This window comes from Cebidichthys violaceus, unplaced genomic scaffold (assembly GCF_023349555.1).
Source record: "Cebidichthys violaceus isolate CVI_PGR_0920_01 unplaced genomic scaffold, fCebVio1.0.p SCAF_25, whole genome shotgun sequence".
NCBI classification, from domain to species: Eukaryota; Metazoa; Chordata; class Actinopteri; order Perciformes; family Stichaeidae; genus Cebidichthys; species Cebidichthys violaceus.
Genome location: NW_027176428.1, coordinates 6,624,949 through 6,648,088, shown reverse-complemented (window position 1 = coordinate 6,648,088; position 23,140 = coordinate 6,624,949). Strand labels below are relative to the sequence as shown.

Sequence of the window (23,140 nt, the reverse complement as noted above, 5' to 3'; positions counted from 1 at the left end):
AACTGCCATGTTCTTCTGTGTTGTCACGTAACCTCTCCCAGCTAACCCCACATTTATTTACCGTAATGTCAACACAGCCAGTCAGCATACAAGAAGTCCTTTACAAATTATTTTATTTCAGCATAATAATAAGAAGCCTCTCCTCTGATTTTCATATAGTTGAAACTAATTGGATCACAAGGGTACATATTAGTTAGCCCATTTTACAATAATCATTGTAATATTTTTTTAGGAAGTTATTCTTATGCACTCATTTTCCTACACAAAATAATCAATATCAAGATCCTATCTTAACTGAGGACCATAACTCTGCATGCAAGACTAATAAAAGAAAACAACTAATCTGTGATAGCTACTGTTATGCTGTTGTTCATCTAATACCATTATCAATATAATTTACTACAAATACCAGGGACTTCGTATAAGAAAGAAAACATTTTCTTGAGGTACTACTGTCTCTAATGTCAAAATTACCAAACATACTGGGCTCTCAACTGTACTGATCCAAATTGTTCTGTCCACCTTCAGCGTCACATTGAGGAGAAATAGGCTTTGTCTAAAACCTAAAATCTAGTACAGTCTGAAGGAAAAAAAAAAAATTTTTTTTGTCTTTTTTCCCCGTCACTCCAGTGTTTACAAGTTCATCAGAATAAAAAAGGTCCTTGAAACAATCATCAAAATGTGATGAGAAATTCTCAGACAAAGAAATCCTCGGATCTGTCTGTAAAATTAAACCTCAATCTTATAAACAAACTATCTGAGACTGAAGGATTCTATTGCATTTTAACAATGAGATTGATATTACTAAAAACAATAAGTCAAAAAGGTATTAACAAGTGATGTCAACTATATACTGTATTGCCCTTCAGCCATTTTAGTATGTGCTCGCACCAGCAGTATCCCCTCCACACATTTGGAATAGTGTTTGCAGAGCAGATTAAAGCATTTCTCAAACTTGGTCCCTTTGCTGCCACTGGGTTTAACTTAACCTCAAGAAAAAAAAAACTTTGAACTGAATCTTCTTTACACCATTGCCTTGATATTAATGAACCATTTAAAAAAAAATAATACTTTAGGTAAAATATCACTTAACTCCGTAATCTGCGTCTTGTGTGTACCCAACACAAATATCCGTTCACCTTAGAAATCAGAGACCAGATAACGCACTCTGAGATTCCATCGGCATTCACTGAATCGTATCGGGATCTTTAAACAATTTTTTTTTTTTTTTTTTAAAACCCTCTTGTCCCCTGAAATCCACCATGATGGTTTTGGTTACTTGCTGATGTCTTGATATGTCCGTGTATGTTCAGATTAGCAGACTAATCCTCCCACCCAGCGCTGACATTACTGGCGTAAACGGAACAGTTACACCAGTCTGCAGAAAGGATCAAGTTTGAGAAACTTTTTCAACAGGCAGCACAGTGGCCTTGATCAACTGTCTCTCTGCTGTCAGACCGTCAAAGACTTCTACACAGCACGACCAAAGCTCATCATAGGTAAAGGAAATCGTTCGTTACAACATCATTTAGTACTACAATGATTATTTGTGTATCCGCACTTACTTAAGGCTAAACCCAATGACATGTCAGACGTCCATTATTACACACCAACCACATATTTGGATAAAAAAGGCAATTGTTAGTGTGTCTGCTCTGGTGTGCGATCAGCCAAAGCACTGCAGTGGGGAAACAATTTAGCACTACTGACTTCTCACCGACAGACTCAGGGGGGCTCCTTCAGGGTTACATACTGTGTTGCACTGAAATCAGTAACAATGACCCAAAATATTCATCATCAACAGACAACCTCTCTCGACTGGAGAACACGTTACTTTGTTTAGCGCCACTGAAGCCGTCAACATTCTGTAACCAGGACAGCTTTAGGATAAAAAAACAAAAACAAACCATACTATGATGATGAAAGGCTTCCTCGTCTTAGTAAATACATCGGATCCACAATAATAAACGGTTGAGAAAAAAGGCAAATGGAAAAAAAAGAAAGAAAGAAAACCACTAAGGCCACAATATTTTGTATCCCCACTAATCTCACAATGAGAGTAACTGTACAAACAACATGATGGGACTTCAAGAGGCCAACCTGTGCTATTTCAGACCAGAATCTATGGACAGAGCAAGTCGAGACACTTTCCTGTGAAGTACTGGAGATCTCTGCATATATACTGTATATACACACACAGCTGAACTTACTACGGCGTGACTCTCGGTAAGTGTGGGAGGACGACTTGCAGAGGCTGCCGTCCGGCGCCTTTTCCTGAGTCATCAGCACGTCTCTCACACACAGTCTCTCTCTCACACACACACACACACACACCACTGCAGGCTCACTCTCGTCATCCACTTCTTCAAAGTCCAGGTTTACAGTTATGAAGCAATGTTTGATATTACCTTTTTTTTCCTTTTTTTTTTTTTTTTTTTTTTTTTAAATAAACACTTAAAGTTACTCAGGTTTCCTTAGGATTTCTCTGAAACGGTGGGAAACGACCGTATTTGAAACCATTTCTAATGATCGGTTTGTTTTTGGCCCATTTTGTGAACAGAAAAAAGTCAGCACTTAAGTCCCATAGTGAAATAATAATCATTTTCAATTATTTACACAATCATTAAAACTGTACCTCAAATGTTGATGAATTCAGGTAAATACTATTGTTCAAATCATAATTAGACCAAACACTGCTTTGGGTGACATGTCTTAATGCTTAGCACTATCTTAGCGACAACGGCAAGCAACATCTGGTCTATGTGAGATGATAAAGTGGTTTTCTTGCTTTACCCGGAAGGAAACTTCAGTTTGATAAATTCTGACCTAAGTGACAAACTTTTTAAGTCAAAATGAGCCATATGAAAAAATTAGAAAGAAGCTCAAATACTTTTCCTCACCACTTCATCCCATTTCGTTGCAAACACGTCAGGATAAACAATACCCACAGCCCATCCCCGAGTACCACCAAATGCAGATATATTTGAACAACCATAAAAACATTTTTTTTCTTTTTTTTCTGCAAAAAAAAATCAAATAGATTAGGTACAAAACAGGACAACTGTTCATCACAGAAAAGTCTCGTCTTTAAAAAAACAGGGGGAGTAAAGGAAACAGTAAAAAGTCAACAAAACAAAAAACACAAATGTCACTCTGTCCTTAGTAATCCCAAGAGTGGAGCTGCAAGATCAGTCGGTGCTAGAGTGTGGCGTCACTCGGCACCGCGCTGAGGAAAAGAAACCCTGTGGCTTGTCCCGTCTCTGGCGGTATTGTGGGTGGAGGGAAGGTGGAATGTCAGACCGCCAGTCGGCCTGGGGGGGGGTGCAGGGGGCTCCAGGTCGGGGGTGCGGGTGGGGGTTCTTGGCCGTATGGGCGTGGTTCGCAGCATGGCTGGTTCTCTACTTTAGCTACGCCACGACCCTGGCACAACCGGCGATGTCGCAACAGCCGGTCTGTCCGTGAAAAGTTCTTCAAAAACACAAAAATTGGACTGAAGTTATATTTTATTCTGGTTATAATAATTCAGGCAAAACACAGAGGAAAAAAACAAACAAGTGGATTTTAAAACGTCACGAAATCAGTCTTCATATTGCTAATTTTACACATCCAAATGCAACAATACATGAATACCGTAACGTTTGGGTCACTTTGCTTTGTTTACATTCATGCATACCTGCTGGCACCGCTCACACTGGTAAGGCTTCTCCCCACTATGGACACGCTTGTGTCTCTCAAGGTGGTAGCGCTGGATAAACCTCATATCACACATGTCACAAGCAAATGGCTTCTCTCCTGAAAGAGCACACAAATACACAGTCAATGGATCAATTTTAGCGTCTCGTACCAACAGAACTGCGTGCAATCTTCACTTACTAATCTCTATTTACAAACTATATTTCCAACACTGACAAACAGTTAATTTCAACATTTGTAGTTTCAGCATCTGAAAATGTGTATAGTCTAAAAAGGCCTCGTCATCAACTCATTATGTGTAGATCAGAGTGGAATTTCGTTGTTTTCATGGCCCAGATCTACGCAACAAGTATTTTGAGGCTGGTTCAACATCCCATCAAATGACTTGACAATCCAAACTCGAGTTTGTTGTGACCCCCTTGTGTTGGAAGCACCAGAGCCTGTCTCAGTGATAAGGGTACGGGTAAAGGAACGCATACCCGTATGAGTGAGGCTGTGTCTCTCCAGGTGGTTACGCTGAATAAACCTCATGTCACACATGGAACAAGCATACGGCTTCACCCCTACACACACAGAGCAATGTATTAGCCCTATCACCCACAAAGTGCAAGACATACAACTTTCAAGCTAGCACTAGGACTGACATACTGACAGATAACAGCTCATCATTTCTTTTGTATGTAATGCAAAGTGCATTTCCTTTTTAAGAAAATGTGTTGAAATGTTCAGACATGCAGCTAAGACCATAAGTGTAACTGTGAGTAGAGTCAAGTCAGATTTGAACATAATGTGGAGTTAAACCTGTCATAACATTTAATCACTGTATGTTTTGTCTGAATAAGCATCAGTAACATCCTGACTTGACACTGCAACAACTATTTCATCATCCTCTCACCTTTGATCCATTATGGCTATTTACACGAAAAAGACAAATAATTAGCAGAACAATTTAACAATTTGGGTTTGAACCTGGACCTGTTATTACTGGATATAAAACGTACTAAAGCTTTCTAAGGTTATTTTTTTCTCAAAATAATGTAGAAACATGAAGATATTGTAAGGAAGAACTGTGAATTTATTGAGTTTAGTGCGTTTGAGTTATGCTTATTGACTTTACAGCTATTGTATTTCTGTTTGCTTGACAAAAGACAGGCTTTTTTATTTTTTTACCAAAAAGAATCACAAAATAATCTATATCTAAATGCCTGTAATTATATAATATCTATAGAAATCTATCTAAATGACAATATCAGCCCAAATGTGCTCAAAAGGTGGTTATTACTTTCAACATATTTTTTTATTCTCTTAGATTTCTTGTAAAAAAAAGTGATGCCAAGACTTGCAACTAGGACTTCATAAGAATCAGAATTCATAAGTGTAATTTGAGTCAGAATAGTTGACATTAAATCCTAGCTAAAAACATACTCAACCCTTTGCATCCACATTATAGTTCTTGATTTGCCCTCCAGTATTACTGGTATACATAGTAAAAATTAACTTATATGGCTGGTAAACCATGAGAAAGGCTGGCAGAATTGCTAAACAATCAACTGAATCTGTCTTAACAGATTGAGTATGAATCAAAACCTAAATATCGGCCTTTATGATTGCCATGAACACCATCTTTATCAAAGACAAAATCTGAAGTTTAAGGGGAGGGAGGCGGATTACTTCTGTGACATGTGAGCCCCATTTACACCGGGTGTCAACATGTGATCCTGTTGTCTCAATTTGTGACCATTTGTGATCTCAATATGCAACATGGCGTGTCCCAAGTCAAGGGAGGGAAGGCCGTGGACAGGAGTCAAGCAACACATCCAAGCTATTGCTAATGTTTGTAGCTTTTGCCTGGCTCGCTTACGATAGCAGGAACACGCTGACTAAGGCAACCTTTTAACTCCGTGGATTTTATTCTCAAAAATGTGGTTTATGTTTTGTTTTTTTCTAAACCAAGATAATAAATCCAGCTTAACCAGGAGTGTGTAACACACAAGAGATTCACACTATCCGCCAACAATTCTGGAGGGCAACATTCATTTTTTTACTAAATAATTTAACCTAGTTTCAGGTATAGAAAACAAGAGACAGTAAATACTACTAAGTTTAAATGTCTTCTCACCTACAAGAAAAACAAGGTGTCCCTACTATCAGCACTAAACAGGTTGAATGGTGATCTATATAATGTGAGGAGGGCAGGTGCACGGACCCATACCCGTATGAGTGAGGCTGTGTCTCGCCAGGTGGTAACGCTGAACAAACCTCATGTCACACATGGTGCAAGCAAAAGGTTTCACACCTAAATGCAGATCATCAATACATTATTTACAGAACTCTTAATTTCTGTTTCACAATCCATCAATCAGTACTGTACCGTAAACATCCATTAACAATTGATGGGTTGTTAAACCACTTTCTCATTTGCTATGTGAAATTTTGCAAAAAATAAAAATAAAAATAAAATGCATGTTGAGTTTTTTTTGCCTTTTCTCCAAATCCAATTAGAAATACATCAAACTGTTGATCAAATTTAAAATCCACAACTTAACACATCACATGAGCTGATGTCAAAGTCCTGTATTTATTTACATGTGGAGACTTGCTTTAATGTTGCATTTACACAAATAATGTAGTAAAAATGTACAACTAGTTACTTTTACAGAATAATAAGAATTGCCTGAGACATAATGTATATATGTACATTATGTAACTAGTCTGATCTCAGTGACATGGGTAAGGTGTGCGGACGCGTACCCAAATGAGTGAGGCTGTGTCTTGTCAGGTGGTAGCGCTGAAAAAACCTCTTGTCACACATGGTGCAAGCATAAGGTTTCACACCTAAATGCAAAGTAGCAATATTATAATACTTTACCTCAGTTTCCATTCTTTACGAATTAAATACCTAAGCTATTGGTTATTAACCACACATTTGCCAATTCATGCAAAAACAAAAAGATTGAACTAGTTTTTCCTTCATGTAACACTTTCAGTTGCCAACAAAGACAACTACACAACTGACCATTTTAGCTACATCACCAATCAAAATGATTTTCACTCTGCCAATTATATTCTAAAGAATGGCATTTACAGCTAACTAATGCCTTTACTTCTGTGTACCTCATGTTAATAGTGTATTGACTAAAGTGGGATTTAAATCATTTACATCTAAGCAATTGACATTTAATCCCTAGTGATCGTGCCCATTACAAAAAGAGTTGATCAAGTAACATCATTTTCAAAAAAATGATTTCTAAGAGCTATGGTGACGAAAAAAGGCAGTTGGGGTCAAATGTGTGCTTATGCAGCTTTTTAAGACAATTTTCATTAAAGTTTTGAAGACAACTACTAATTTGGCTACCTCTAAAAAAACATCTTGTGTTGATAGTGTTTGCACTGCTGATTTTAGCACAATAAAGACGATGTAATGATGGCCTATACAATGTGAGGAGGGCAGGTGCACTGACGCATACCCGTATGAGTGAGGCTGTGTCTCGCCAGGTGGTAACGCTGAACAAACCTCATGTCACACATGGTGCAAGCAAAAGGTTTCACACCTAAACGCAGAGCATTATGGTATTATTTTCAGACTTTGTATGTTTTTGTGTTCACAATCCATCAATTACCAATATACTTCAAATATCCTTTCAGAATTGATGGGTTGTTCACCACTTTTTTTTTCCAATCATTTTGAAGATATTTATTCTTGTTTTTCCTCCAAATCCAATAAAAAGATACATCCAACTGTATGAACCAATTCTCAAATCCACAACTTAACACATCACATGAGCTGATGATGTTGCAGTCCTGTATTTCTTTAAATATTAAGACTTGATTTAACGTTACATTTACATCCATGATGTAGGGTAGGCTTGAGAAAGTATTTAAGAGAGTACTGATAACCATCTTAGATGGCTGACTAACATTATGTAACTACAGTCTGATCTCAGTGACATGGGTAAGGTGTGCGGACGCGTACCCATATGAGTGAGGCTGTGTCTCGCCAGGTGGTAGCGCTGAAAAAACCTCTTGTCACACATGGTGCAAGCATAAGGTTTCACACCTAAATGCAAAGTAGCAATATTAAATTACGTTGCCCCAATTTGCATTTCTTTTAATTCAGAAATTAAAATAAACGCTATTGGTTATTAACCACACAATTGCCAATTCATGCAAAAACACAACAGGTTTTAAAATATTTTCTTCACAATATGTATTCATTTTGTAGTGTTGTAGCTACCAACATCAAATATACCTAACATTAACAGACTAGGAAAACTTCATACTTCATATTGACATTTTCCTTGAACGTAACAGGCGTCTGTCTGAAGTGAACTAGCTAAATTAAATGTCCCCACTGATTTCTAACAGAATGTCATGGGTACGGTGCGCGGACCCATACCCGTATGAGTGAGGCTGTGTCTCGCCAGGTGGTAACGCTGAAAAAACTTCATGTCACACATGGTGCAAGCAAAAGGTTTCACTCCTAAACGCAGAGCATCAAGAGAATTATTTTTGTGTCTCTGCCACAAAAGGAAAAATAAATAAATATATGGTCCTATTTTATAACTTAAAGAGTACCAATCTGGACTAAATTGATATCGGTGGTTAATAACCAATGTCATTCCCTAAAATTACTGGCAAAAAAGGTACAATATGATATGATTAGATGCTTGTTTCAAATTACAAAACTCCCAGAGGGGATCTAAAATCCACCTACACAACACATGAGATGATGATGTCATCCATTTGATATTACACTTGAAAAATGTGTGTATAAATACAGATGTGTGTGTGTGTGTGTGTGTGTGTGTGTGTGTATATATATATATATATGTGTATATATATATATATATATATATATATATATATATATATATATATATATATATATATATATATATATATATATATATATATATATATATATATATATATATATATATATATATATATATATATATATATAAATAAAAAAGAAAAAAAGACTAAATCAAGCACACAGGTGTTGCAGCATCCTAATCTTGTGACTGGGTTAAGATTTGCTGACGCATACCCATATGAGTGAGGCTGTGTCTCGCCAGGTGGTAGCGCTGAAAAAACCTCTTGTCACACATGGTGCAAGCGTACGGCTTCACCCCTACACACACAAAGTACCAACTTTAGCATCAAACACTCAACTGCCAAAAATGATCGACAATCAACTTTACTAATTGCTTAGTAAAGTTTGGTTGCACTCATCAGCGCTTTGTTTACTCTGGAAATTCCAGCATGCTACAAAAATCGGTTATTCAGATTGGAAATGTCATTTTCACATCTGATCCAAGTTAAACGTTTAACTGCTAAAAGTCTAAAGCCAAAATTAGAAAAATCAGGGGAAATGGAAATATCCGGTGTAGAGAGCTAAATTTACATATTTTTAAACTGTAAAGCATACAAAATGACCAGATAAATAATTGAGGCGAAACAAAAATCATTAAACACTAAATCTATTGATTTCATATAATTTCAACATATCACATTCAGATTTCTAAAATCGATTTGTTAACGCAAATACTTGAGTTTTTGTAACGCTGATCGCAGAGGTTAGACAATTTTAGGCAGTTGGTAAACAACTATGCACAACACATTAAGATTGGACATTCTTTTGAAGAGCAACTCTAGTCATTTAGCTTTAAAGGTGTTGTATTAATAATAACTGCTCGGAAAACCATCATACAAAACTTAGCTTGTGATTTCAGTAAAAATAAACTTCAAATTTAAACTGACAAAAGAGAGAACATCCTTACATAAAAGCTGTTTTCAAATAAGACAAGCAATGACACTTAACAATTCATAAGAGAGGAGTTTATGTTATCTCCTCATCATTACTTTGAATGTGAAATGACATAATGACAAGGCTGTGTGAGCAGTCGGCTATGAATTTGCATATTTGTTTTTACAAGAATGCACAGTCGGTGTTTTACTCCTTCAGGTCTATTCTCCCACCAGGACACATCACCATAATATACAACTGATGATCATTCCCAGAACTGTTCAAAAATTAACAGGACTCCAGGAATCAATGAGTCATGTATAATGGGAGCTACAGCCAATCTGGTTTATGTTTATCTCTCGCTGCACAAATAAAAAAAATCTAGAAATGATTGGCTGTAGGGGGTCACAGGCCTGAAGCCGCTTTACAGGGATAATCTTTTACATTTTTATTCTAGGTGATAATCTTTTTGGACACCGTGTGAACTTTCCTCAAGCAGCTTTAATGTGCATTAACAAATGTGAACATTTTCAAACTGTTAAAACTTTCTACTTGACTTCAATCACAAAACTAGTCTTTGATGTATATCCAAATAGAGAAAAGGGATCTTAAAACACAATTAAGTCTTAGAATTAAAGTGCCTATGAAAGATTATTAAATGCTCTTCTCAGCCATTAGGCATTTCATGTATTTATGAGAATCTGGTTGTCGTTTTTTGAAATATGCAAGTAACAATATTAAGATTCATGGTTGTGCAACAAAACACTTTATAAAATATAATATTGCAAGTGCTTTTGGACAGCTGTATCGTGTTAAAGTAGAATTACTAGTTATCACTGAGCTGATTCAAACACAAAAAAAGTCTAAAAAGGAAACCTGTCAGCAATGTCAATTATTTTTTGGCTTGCAGAAATCTAAAAGCTTAACACAATTAACAGTTTTCAGAAATAGAGACCAAAGACTGTTTGCATTTCTGCTTCATGGTCATCATGTCATTTCATATATAAAGTATGGGAGGAGGTTTTGTTAAGCAGTTTCTTATAAAGCTCTGTGTAGATGCTGCATGAAACGTTAGCACTTGGTAAGAAAGTGACAGAAAGCAATACAAACTCGAGTTTGAAGCAGCCATGTAAACATTAATGTGGGGCACATGCATGACCAAAGTCAGGGAGAGAGAGGGTGAAGATGTAGAAAATGAGGACATACCCGTATGAGTAAGACTGTGTCTCTCCAGTTGGTAACGTTGTATAAACCTCATGTCACACATGGTACAAGCATAAGGTTTCACACCTAAACAAAGCACAAGAACGTTAGATGCATTTCAACGCACTGATGAAGTACATGAACACCAAGATTTAAAAAATAAAAATAAAAAATAAAATAAAATAAAAAAGGACAAAAAAGAAATGCTTTCAGGTTGTTTACTATTGAATACTTTATCACATAACATTCTGTGAGAGACATTACACACGAAAACAAGTCTAAGAGCCTGCAGACATCAAGAGTTAAGGTGCATCATCAATTGGGGAGAAACAGGAGCTTACACGCTCCAGTTTGGACCCGCTTGAGTAATACTCAGTCATCCTGCAAACAAACTGTTGATGAAGCTTTTTCAAGTTACCCGTGTTCAAGATGCACTATTTAGTCAGGTCAAACATTCTTGCATTTGCCTGATTTAATCCTGAGAAACAAAGCCTCTTTTGCTTGTCATTTCGGATCATTGATGCCTGCATTTCAAAATGCTTTTTAGTGTAATGTGCCTTTCATTGGATATGTAACATAGTACTCAACAATTCACATGCAATAGTACCATTACGATGTCAATCACAAAACAAGGTAACTGACAGAGAGAGTCACTTTTTTTCGTGGACAGTTTTCCAACAAAGCCTAAAACTTCTATTAAACATTTTTTAGAAGGGGAAATTCACTTAACAATGGCATGATTATGGTATTTTATATAGACGGACTTATCAATAATAAAAAAAAAAATCATGTGTGGGTTGTTTGTATGAAATGTGTCACAGTGAAAGGGGAACAAATAATTCAAGCATACCAGTATGAGTGAGGCTGTGTCTTGCCAAATGGTAACGCTGGAAGAACCTCATGTCACACATGGAGCAAGCGTACGGCTTCACCCCTAAACGCATACAGTACCAAACTTTAGAAAATTGTACAACCATGTACACAAAATATGTCATCTCACATACACTAGTCACGTGTTATGTCATTACAAGGTCTCAACTAGTCTCTATACACACACAAGACATAAAATGTGTCACGTCAACCCTAAAAGCAGTTAGAAATGCAATGAAAACAAGTGAAAGCAAATTGTAATTGTGTGCACACGAGAGCAAATATTCTACAAGCTGCCATACTGTCAAGTTAGAGGGATGAATAGAAAATTATACCCGTATGGGTGAGAGTGTGTCTTGCCAGGTGGTATCTCTGGAAAAATCTCATGTCACACATGGAGCAAGCATATGGCTTCACCCCTGCACACACAGAGCAAAAATATTTTGTAAAAACAACACAATGAACTGAACAGGACTCACGAATATCATCTATCCAGACATGCCAAAAGCAGTGGCACCAGTATGATGCAGCACTAAATGCATTTGGCTAATATTTTCTAATCTGTCAACATGCGTGAAAGAGGGTCCTCAATCAAGATGTCTTTTTGCTTAAACTCAGTGCAGCTTTTCAATGCAGACATGCACTGAAAATTCAAAAGGAGACTGAACACAAGTCACGGCGTATTTTACAGGCACAGCAGCACAGGGCTGGGCGATACAGCCAAAATCTTTAATCATGACATATCTCATCTCATATCTCGCTAACAATGTACATCACGATTTAGCATGTGTTCTGTTCAATAAATAGTCTATATGGTATAACCACATGGTAAAGCCTATTTATCTATAGTCCTGTGTCAAATAAAGAGTATTTTCTCATTTAATTCTGAACTTGAGTGCAATATGAACATAAGTTTCAAGTTAAGTAAAAATAAAATAAATAAATATTTTCAGATATATACTGACAGTTTACATGCATGTACACAATCAAAATCACATTAAGGTAATAGTTTGATTTAATGTTTTTAGTTTGATCAGATATTCTGATAAATTTGAGTTGGTATGTGCTTGTTATTAGTTAAGGCAGTGCAATTGTGTATCACAATACCTTGATATCTGATTCTTATCACTATAAGATTCAATTGAAGATAACTCATTAAATTTAATTATCGCCCAGCCCTACTACAACTAAGTACCAATGAAGTTAACTTGGAAAATAAAGCCGTAAAGGAGTGACGCAAAAACTGAAATGCACTCCTCCAGCATGCCCCAATAGTTAAAACAGTTTAAATGCTTGTGAATATTTCAGGAAACAGACTCAAGTCATTCTATAAACAAAGAACAGATGAACTTCAGTAAACAGGCTATTTGGGCTCTAATGTAGCAAAGAAGGGCGAACGCATACCCGTGTGAGTGAGGCTGTGTCTTGCCAAGTGGTAGCGTTGGAAAAATCTCATGTCACACATGGAGCAAGCGTATGGCTTCACCCCTACACACATAAAAAGTATATAAATATGAGCTAGAAACAGAAAACAACACATAACCATCAACTCTTCCCTTAGAATGACACTACTATTGCTTCTACACATTGCATCATCAGCCTGAGAAACAAATACTGGTTCAGCAAACCATTGTTTTGTGTACTGTGATCATGAATGGGTAACTTCAAACAAGAAATCTTTACAAATTTGGAGTAATGAAGAAATGATTGTGCAGAACTAAGTAGAGTATTCAGCGGGGGAAAAGCTCAAGTTGTGTACATTCAGGTGCCCAACTATGTATGTATGCATTTATACCAAGAGCTAACTGCATATTTTACCATCTTAATACATGTCTGGCTACATCTTCATGATTCTGAATATGTGAATATTTAAAACTGGTAGTCAATTTAAACACCCTAAATCTCTGCATCCACAGCAATGAGTTACGGCACTTCTAAAACACCACAACCTAATGGGCTACGGTAAGCGGACGCATACCAGTATGAGTGAGGCTGTGTCTTGCCAGATGGTAACGTTGGAAGAACCTCATGTCACACATGGAGCAAGCGTACGGCTTCACCCCTACATACACAAAGTATCAACACATTAGCTAGGACGTTCCTTAAGCATCATTCACAGGCATTACATCACGAGGACCTGGCACACATTACACATTCCAATTCATGCTAAGGGATGATCCGTTTTACTTCTAATTAGTAAGTATGTTCTGTTACGGGGGAGCATTTTTCAAATAATCTGGAGCACATCATATAACATAAAGCAGCAACAGGATATAAGCCAAGCAAGTTTAAAACAAGACATACAAATCAGCAGCAAGATAGCAAAGACACATCTAAGACGGGGATCACACTGGCCAGCTGAAGCACAAACGTCAGCACACTTCGACATGTAGCATTGTGGTGAGCGTGTTTATTGCAACTTACTGAAAGTTGAATTTGGTTTAGCATTTATATAGTGCACATTAATTGGTGTGGCAGTGTGTGTTGCTTTGAAGTGTGCTTGTTTTCTAGCACTCCAAATGATGATCTGCCTCAACTTTCAATAAAGCTTCCAATCTGATCTCCTCCACAAACTGTATAAGCAACTGTGCAACTCGTTATTTAAAAAGACAAAAGCAATTACAGCCAAGACACATGAGTTGCACAGCCATTAATTTGCATTTAGAATAGGTGTGGACATCAAAGGACTATATCCATAGTATACCATGGCCTAAGTTAATAAGCTACTTCATGGCTGGATCAGCCAGGAGGGCATTGGCACAAACTGATACCAATGGAAAGACATATCAAAAATGAATTTGCATTCAAGTAAAGTCATTCACAACCAGATTTTTACAAATACCTGAGTGAGACAGTCACCTGAAAAATTGTGTGCATCTGCAAAATGAAATTTTTTGTCCTAGCTATACTGTGACCAATCAACCCCATCTCTATGGCACCATGTCACTTCCTTAAAATAGTCTAACTATGCTGGAGACATCCATTAATAATACATTATGCACACTTTGCATTTCAGGTAATACGAGACAGTATACACAAACTGTGTAGTACTAATGTAAAAACAGCTAGTTTAATATCACGGTAAAGCACCGGTAACAATATCGTCAGAGAATAAAAATAACATTGAAAAATATAACTTTTTGATCAATTTTGTTGAGCAGCAATGGTACAAGAGGGATAATACACCTTGAGGGGTCCACGTAATCAATGTCAGGTGTTTATTTACATCTATTCATACAGGGCATTACAATAAATGGCCCAGGTATTATCAATAACAAGCCATTCTTTGTATTGGATGATTCAGCCCTGTAGTAATTCAACTGTTGTATTAAGATTGCAAAAAGATATTTCTATATGTTGTCCACCCAATTCAACAAAAAAATGTATATCTTTCTTAACATTAGGATTTCTTGAAGGGCTTTAATATTAGATTGCATTAAATGTATATGCATTACTATTTCTTTGGTATTTCAGTGTTGCCGTTACTATTTCGCATTTATTTAAGTATACGACTGATGTTTTTAATAAGTCTACTCCCTTAATATGGGGTAACAAATCTTTTATGGTAAGTGAAATGTAATACTACAGCACTGTTTAAAATTCTGTTGCACTTAATAAAACAAATGATCAGTCAAAAATAAAGAGGTCACTATTGGTATACATGTAGTGTGGTTGAATGGTTGTTCAAACTATACATGTTTTTGTTTTTACGCCTCTCTTGAATAAGAAATATTGATCTCAACGAGACTACCGGATCAAATAAAGTTTTTTAACTTGAACTGGGTACGGTAAATGGACGCATACCCGTATGAGTGAGTCTGTGTCTCTCCAGGTGGTAACGCTGGAAAAACCTCATGTCACACATGGAACAAGCGTACGGCTTCACCCCTACACACACAGAGCATACAATTATCAGCTATTCAGTCTATCAAATAAGTGACAATGTGGAAAAGAAAATCACAAAATGTATTATGTCGAAAAACAGATACAGATAACAGATACAGTGCTGCCATGAAGAGCAACTACTTACTCAAGCTGATAGAATATTGAAATAAAATGACTGTAAAGAAATATAAATTATTCCAGCTAAGTTGGGTAATATTAGTTCATTATTGGTCCATTTCATTTGGTGAATACTGGGCAGTAGTCTCTGACTTGGAAAAACAAGTAGGTTGGAAGTTGACTTACCCACAGTGCATACTTCTTAAACAATGAAAAACAAAGAATGTTGTGTGAAAAAGTGCAACGCAAATATTGACACTATGCATAGATGTTTTTAACTTAGGTTCTCAATTTTCATTTTGTACACAAAATTAAGAACATAGTCCTTTGATGTCCATGCAGGTATTTTCATTGACAAAGTAATAATTGAATACAAAAATAAATAAAACAAATAAATCTTGCATGTTTTTAGTGGGCTGTGCTTTGAGGCTTTCACACGGGGTCCACAAGTTAGAGTCCACTTTAAAGTCCACTATCAAAAAGTCTCGTTTACAGAACAGTTTTGTTATAATTTTTGCAATATAATTGATATTTGTTTTTCTCAGTAGCCTTAAAAACATCTTATTTAGTACTGATGCAAATCAATGTTTTTCAATCCAAGAAATGCACACAAAGTAACAAAAATCTGAACATTCAATCAGTAGCCCGATTATTATTACATAGTGAGAATTATTTTGGTGTGTCAACAGGGAATAAGATCAAAACTAACATGGTCGCCTTTGTGTCGCTACTGCTAGTGCCTTATTGTGGAGTTTTAACGTTAACATGTCTATATTAACATTGTTTGAATGTGGTTTTGTTTTGAAACCAGTAATGTGGAGCCAAGTGGTTTTCTTTAAGAATAAAGTGGCTGGTATGTTTCAACACAAGTGCTTGTCAGATGGTCAAACAGCGCGAGTGGTCAGATGTGTACTGCTTTGTTGTGTACATGACTAGCTGTGTTCTAGCACTGCCCAATAGTGCATTGTGAAGTGTTGTGGGTGTTGATAGAGCATGCAGCAACTGCTGGACGGCAGAACATGCAGAATTATTAGCCTGGGGGTAGTTACTCTTGCTACCAGTGTATCACACTGAAATCTCTGCAGGACCCAGCAACACAAATCTAAACCAACCTCCTATTTGACTCGTTAAAACTATTTAACAACAAAAACAATTCAAGTCAAACTAAGTCAAAGTACCACAGTGGAAAACAGTCTAAATCTGCAAAAAGAGATTATGATGGTCACAAGAGAGGCTAATTTCTCCCTCCACAGACACCAGCGCTCAACCCCACTTAGCATTCTGGAGAAAAGTAGGAATGTACATCTCTAGAATTGTGCTAAAATAATACAGATTCTCAAATCCTGCAAGCATTTCTGCAACTAATGCCAGTCAAAATGAAAGCTACGATTATAGATAAACATCATAAAAGAAAAAAACTTAAACATTTGATCATAAATGTTAAAACAACAATTTTTGATAGTGGACTTAGGACTACTGGACCGCACTGTATTACATTGCCTTCTGCAAATTTGTCCTGGTGATGGTGGACCAATACTTTTTAAGACAATATTGTGCATTATATTTTGGGGTGAACAGATTTTTTGTGTTTGGGGGGGGGGGGGGGGCGGCTTTGTTGGAAATTACTGTCCACAGACAAAATGAACCCTGAGCATCTGTCCATTGATTCAAGTGACAGACTACAGATGTAGTCCGATTTATGTAATATGGGTACGGTTAAAGGACGCATACCCGTGTGAATGAGGCTGTGTCTCTCCAGGTGGTAACGCTGAATAAACCTCATGTCACATACGGCACAAGCATACGGCTTCTCCCCTAAACCGAAGAGCACCAGTTTTAGTCAAAATCCCCACAGATACCACCAATTAGCTGTGAGGCAAAAAAAACTATCACCAAACATGGTATTTAAGCAGGCCATTGCAAAACCTTACAGTTGCTGCACACTCTTAGATTAACTCAAAACTTTCAGGGCCTCTTTCAACAAATGATTCACGTAAAGCTGTTTTGGCTTAACTGTAAACTTGAGTTGTTCCAAGCATTACCTGTATGAATGAGGATATGTCTCTTCAGGTGGTATCCACTCCTAAATGCTCCGTAACAGTGGTCACAAATAAAGTTTTTCTGTACTTTGGATGACGGACCATTCTCATCTCCACCTGTGCCCTATTGAGGATAATAAGAATAATGGATCAACATTTGTTTGAATGCCAGTTTAACAGTGCACTAATAATACAAATGTTTACAGTGCACTTTACCACAAACACAATGGTACAACATAAAATCACATTCCCACCCACAACTGGTCAGAACTTGATGAAAATCTAAAACTCCTGTTTTAGTATTTCAGTAACTGTAAGGCCATTGATTTCTATAACACCCTAAAGTCTTTGCTCACAAAATCTAATTTTTTCATGTATATGCTTCCTGGTTTATATTCTCTAAAACCCAATTTATATTTTGTATGAACAGGAAAGACAAAAGTTTGTAGGTTTTTTTCTACACGTAATTAACATTTGAATTGACAAATACCCCGCAATCCCTTCTAATGGCCTAATGCCCTCATGTTACTGCCCCCCCCCCACCCCCCCCCCCCCCGTTATGCACACAACTGCAGTTATTGTGCTCCGCTTCACTCTGCTCCCCTCCCCCTCTTTCCTCTAGAGATCCTCCACCCCCTCCTCATCTTCCATGAACTCCTCCCCCCACCCCCACACAAACAAAATGTGCACACAGGAAAGCTCCCAAGTGAGGCGCACTTGGATAAAGTTAAATGCTTTGACAAAAATGTGTGCAAACAGCTAATGGCTGTAATGAGGAAAATAAAAATCCACTACATAGACCCTTCCCTATTTAGCCACCACAGCCACTGACCTTCCCTCCCCTTCCTTCTTGTTCTCTCACTTTGCAGGGCGTTACTGATTTCCTATTCTTTTTTTTCTGCTGCATGTCCTCGTTGGCCCTCATCTCCTTCTCGTCCAGCAGGCGGGGAGCTTGGAATTCACCTTCCTTCCGGATAAGCTACAGAGGCAGAAACGGTCAATTATTTCCTGATTTCAGATCTGTAAACTTTGAAACTAAAAACAGAATATCTTAACATGACTAAAATTAAGTGAAAAATGTGAACCTCTATCAGGTGCATTTTTTGTTGCCACTGCCAGTGGAAGAAACCAGTGTTGAATAATTTCTGATGGAAGAATCTTAATTATAATAAACAAGAAAACTGTTGTTTGCAAAAGGTTTGAGGCCAATAGGATACGTGGCGCTTCTCAAACTATTTGTCCTTGTGTATAGCCTGGTGGTCATTGTGTCAATATGTTTGTGTCCTAAAAAGCAGGTATGACATAAATTCACATTGCAATTCTTGAGTTGAACACTTCTAAGTAGAACTGTGGGTTGTTTTGAAATACAATAAATCATCATGACTGCATTTAGAGGTAAAGTCCTTCCACACTAAAACGTTCAACTTCATAACAAGTTTACACTCTTCACAATATTAAAAGCAGAGCATATTACAGCCCAATTTCCACTCTACATTTCCGAAGTGGGTCCTAACCAGGGGTGGACAGCTCATTCCAGATGGGAGGATCATATGGCCCTGGGGAGCGCGGTCAGGTCCCTCTCTCTGTGGTGGTCCATGGCCAAGGGGGGCCATCATTTTTTTGGGCGGAGCGGCCATGGAACTGGCCTGCATCAGGGCCATGCTGGAGAGGACAGCCTCGCAGCCAAGCAACCCTGCCTGCGAAGAAAAGGGGATGAAGAGCAACAGTTTACCGGCTATATCAATCATTTAAAAAACAATTTGAAAGTATCTGCATCTTAGACAATATTGCCAGTCACATGGCATTTGCCAAGCTAGTCATCAACGACAACATCCTGAGTGACACAAGACTGTAAGGAAAGTTATTATTAACCACTTTGGTGTTCTTAAAACAAACCCATTTCATATGGTCGCGGACTGAGCTGCTGGGCAGATGTGACATTGCTGTGGTGTATGTGAGCGCAGGGACAGGGGTGGGGACAAGGTCATCCAGAGATCCGTCAGTCAGGATGGTCGGGCTGGTGGGAAGCCACACCCACCTCACTCATCTAGCATTAAAACTGAGGAAGAGGAGGATGTGGATGAAACAGACAAGCATTAAATGACAACAGCATCACTCGCTGTCTTTCTCCTTACATATTCCTTTGTTATGATGGCAATTTTCCTCAATGGCATGTAAACGTCTCAAAATATAAACAAATATTCTTCGTTGTACAAATAACTATGCTAGTAGATTTTGCTTGGCTACTGTTCAAAGTAATTAGTTAGTGATTAATACTACTGCATATATATTGTGTAGCTGTGTTTTTATTTTTTTGGAGCTGACTGTATTGACCATGGTAAGCAACTGACGGACTCCCACAATTATTCTGAATAATAAAATAATTTGCCCATAACCACGTTGTGGTTGGGACTACAACTGAAAGCCCTACCAAATTAGTAGCTTGGTGATAGGCATGAACAAAATAATGAAATAAAACATTAATAAAATCATCATCTTAGGTATGGGAAAATGCCATGCATTTAACGGCAGGGAAATTTAAAGTCAATCTGAGCTGCGACTTTTGCCTGGAATTCTCAAATTATAACTGCTACCGGGGACATAAACAGTCCTGTTTTGCACTATTATTATTTTTCTTAATACATCCTTGTGTAAGACAAACCTCCGTGTTGTATACAATTTTTTTGCACAGTGATAAAAAAAAATGTATTGTATCACTACTGTGTTTCTGAGGCGCTCACCAATAGTTGTATGTGGTGGCCCTGGTCCCCTATTGTAAAAACTTTACCCTTCTCTTGCTGAAAACATGACCACTGAAACCGATGGAATTAGACTTTACTTTCAGTAAATTAAGTACAAAAGCACATTTCTCTTTGTAAACCTGGAGCCAGTTAAGATTCAGACTCCAAACACTACAACTAGCAGTAAACTGCATGCTGTCAATCCAACCACAAAGTACAACTGACATTTCTCAGTATAAAGTAAGCAGCATAGTTAGTAGGTCAATTTATACTTGTTTGTATGACTTAAGGGAAACAGGATGAAACGTAAAGACAAAAGGGTAATGCACAGAAGCTTAGAAGGGAAGAATCTGAAGAAAAAATATCTGCAGCACAGCCAAGCAAACTGCGGATTAATGCCATGTTTGAGTATAATTGATGACACAACAAACATTCTTAAATCTGAGATCTTCTAGCATTGCAAAATAGTGAACTTACGCCATATCAATATCTCAAAATAGTATTTGTATATTAGACAAAACGTTGCTAAAATGCAGAACAAACATCAAATTCAACATAAAGAAACTGACCAGTGTCAATCAGATAAAAACTAAAAATGATCAGATTGACATTGGAATGCTTCTACTACTAGGCATGTTGTAAAAGAGGGTTCATAAGCTCCCATTCTCTTTGCCATAAAATTAAACCGATAACACCACCAATGTATATTAACAAATGTGGGATTCAAATGTCTCAATTGGTTTTGTCATATGAACACAACACAGCTCTGAAAGTATACAACAATATGGCAAAGAATAGTGAACAAACGCCAAGTGTGAAAAAGTACAAAACAAAGGAGCAGTCAACGTTATAATCTACTAACAGCTTTGAGTCTGTTCCTGATGTTTTCATGCAAGTCAGACAAGAGCCCTCATTCCTGATTTTAAAAACAAATACATCCTTCACCTTGTTGGCTTTTACGGTGCAACTTTTGGAAGCAAAACTTTAGTTTCACACATTTGGAGAGTATAAGCCTACGTAAAATATCTAAACGTGAGAGTGGTTGTAATTCTACATTAACTGTGAACGGAGAATGTAAATGCTAACATTTAGTAACTTGAATGTAAAATATAGCGTTAACTATGTATATTCTCCCGAGACAATCTGGTGGGCTTTTAACAGGCATGTTAAGAGGAGGCCATTATTCTACTCAAAGAAACACCGCTATATTTTGTGATGGCGTTTCGAGGATTTAACGTTACGTTTAGGCTCCATTTGTTCTTTTCTTCAACTGCGGTATAATTTAACTCCAATGCTTGTATGCTATCGTGTAGTTTACCGAGGGCCAGATGGAGACAGATATATAACGTTACTTAAACGCCATTAGCGTTGTTAGCTAGCTAACGTTGCTAAGAAAATAAGCAGCAAGCGTAACGCTAACATTGGCTAACGCTAATTAAAAGACTTGAAGGCCGCGCCGTTTATCGTTAATTCCATTTCACTGGCTGTTGTTGTGTTGATTGCCCAGCAGAAGTCATGCATAACTATAATATAATGTTTCTTTGGAATAATAAATACGTGACTGAGCAGGCCTTCGCAGCACTACAAACCTAATGATAGTTTGCTGATACTGAACAAGCTAGCTGGCTAACATCAGCTAAAGCGAACTAGCTAACATCAGCTAACGCTAGCTACTTGCTGGCGCCCTCGCCCACTGCAATGTTAGTAACATTAATCGGAACATTTTTAAGCCCACCTGATCATCGTTTTCGATACAATCGCTTTGTGAGAGTATCTATCTCGCCGACTTGACCAATGAATCGTTTCACTTGGGTTCTACTAGAAGACAAAAGCTCAACTGGTTCAAGGCGAGATTGAGCGATAAAGACGTTCGTGATGGCCGTCGAGTGCCTCCCCCTCCCGATGATTACGCTAACGTTTGTTAGCGAGCTAGCAGCTCAACATTGACGCTGTAATATTAGGCAAATCCCTTTGCTACAATCTCCGAGCATGAATGTTTACGCGTTAAATAGAAGAGCATCACATGCATCGTACAAATCTTCACAGCACTTTGGAGAAAGACGAAGAGATATTTATCTACCTTTCAGCTCCACTCGCCCGACGTTTTCCAGCCCGTCTAGTTTACAAACACAGGAAACAGGATGTAACCCCCACACAGCAGCGAAGCCTCCTCAAGCGAGGAGAAAAGGCTCATCTTCTTCTACCAGCTGAGCGGAGAGCATTGGTTCAAAGTGTAGACAAATATGTTTGCTAAACCATTGTTTACATTGTTGTGGAGATTTTTTTAACGCATATATGTTGTTGTTGGGGTGTAGCTGGCGTGTCTCAGTTTGTAGCAGATTCAGACGACGACTGAAAAGACGCAGATGAAGAAGGAGTAAACACTAAAATGACACTAAACAGGGACGTGCAGACATATTGTGGCGGATTTTAGTTGCTCAATCTGCTGCCGTTTTGATTGTCTGAAGTGTCCTTCGCCCCAAATTAAAGAAAATTATTATTTAAAAAAAACAACTATTATTGCTGACGCTGAATCTGTTTTAATCTAAAAAGGCTTTTACTGTTATGAGATAGCTCCTCCCAAACGGTCGTGTAATGGGTGGTGACGTAATTATTTTTGAGGTTACTCTGCACTTTGCTCTTTTCTTGGTTGGGTTGTATGTTTACCTAAAACTAGGTAATTAGCATGGGACATAATGTTGGTTTTTGGCCTTGAATTTGAATTTTGAAATAGGCTCTTCTATTGATTGTGTATCTTTACATATCTGCTTTTGGATTGTATTTATGTATTTTACTGTATTGTATTGTGTTGTACTGTGCTTGCTTGAATATTGTATTGATAA

General features: G+C 37.5%; 1 protein-coding gene across 12 annotated transcripts; it reads right to left on the bottom strand.

Annotated features, from left to right (window-relative positions):
- Window positions 1-96: 96 nt before the first annotated feature.
- On the bottom strand, window positions 97-22,846 carry znf740a (zinc finger protein 740a). Of its 12 annotated transcripts, none has more exons than XM_068720337.1 (21): window positions 22,378-22,846; window positions 19,453-19,615; window positions 19,050-19,253; window positions 18,389-18,535; window positions 17,560-17,680; window positions 17,249-17,332; window positions 15,320-15,403; window positions 13,494-13,577; window positions 12,920-13,003; window positions 11,851-11,934; window positions 11,496-11,579; window positions 10,649-10,732; window positions 8,744-8,827; window positions 8,090-8,173; window positions 7,667-7,750; window positions 7,161-7,244; window positions 6,445-6,528; window positions 5,906-5,989; window positions 4,173-4,256; window positions 3,674-3,792; window positions 97-3,468 (listed from the first exon to the last, which is right to left on the bottom strand). In XM_068720337.1, exons 2-21 carry the CDS (start codon window positions 19,495-19,497, stop codon window positions 3,295-3,297), a joined length of 1,986 nt encoding a protein of 661 aa, XP_068576438.1. In that variant the 5' UTR covers window positions 19,498-19,615; window positions 22,378-22,846; the 3' UTR covers window positions 97-3,294. The 12 variants fall into 12 exon arrangements, with proteins under 12 accessions (XP_068576438.1, XP_068576442.1, XP_068576441.1 ...); XM_068720341.1 differs by having other exon boundaries at window positions 18,419-18,535; XM_068720340.1 differs by having other exon boundaries at window positions 19,071-19,253; window positions 22,378-22,845.
- Window positions 22,847-23,140: the final 294 nt, after the last annotated feature.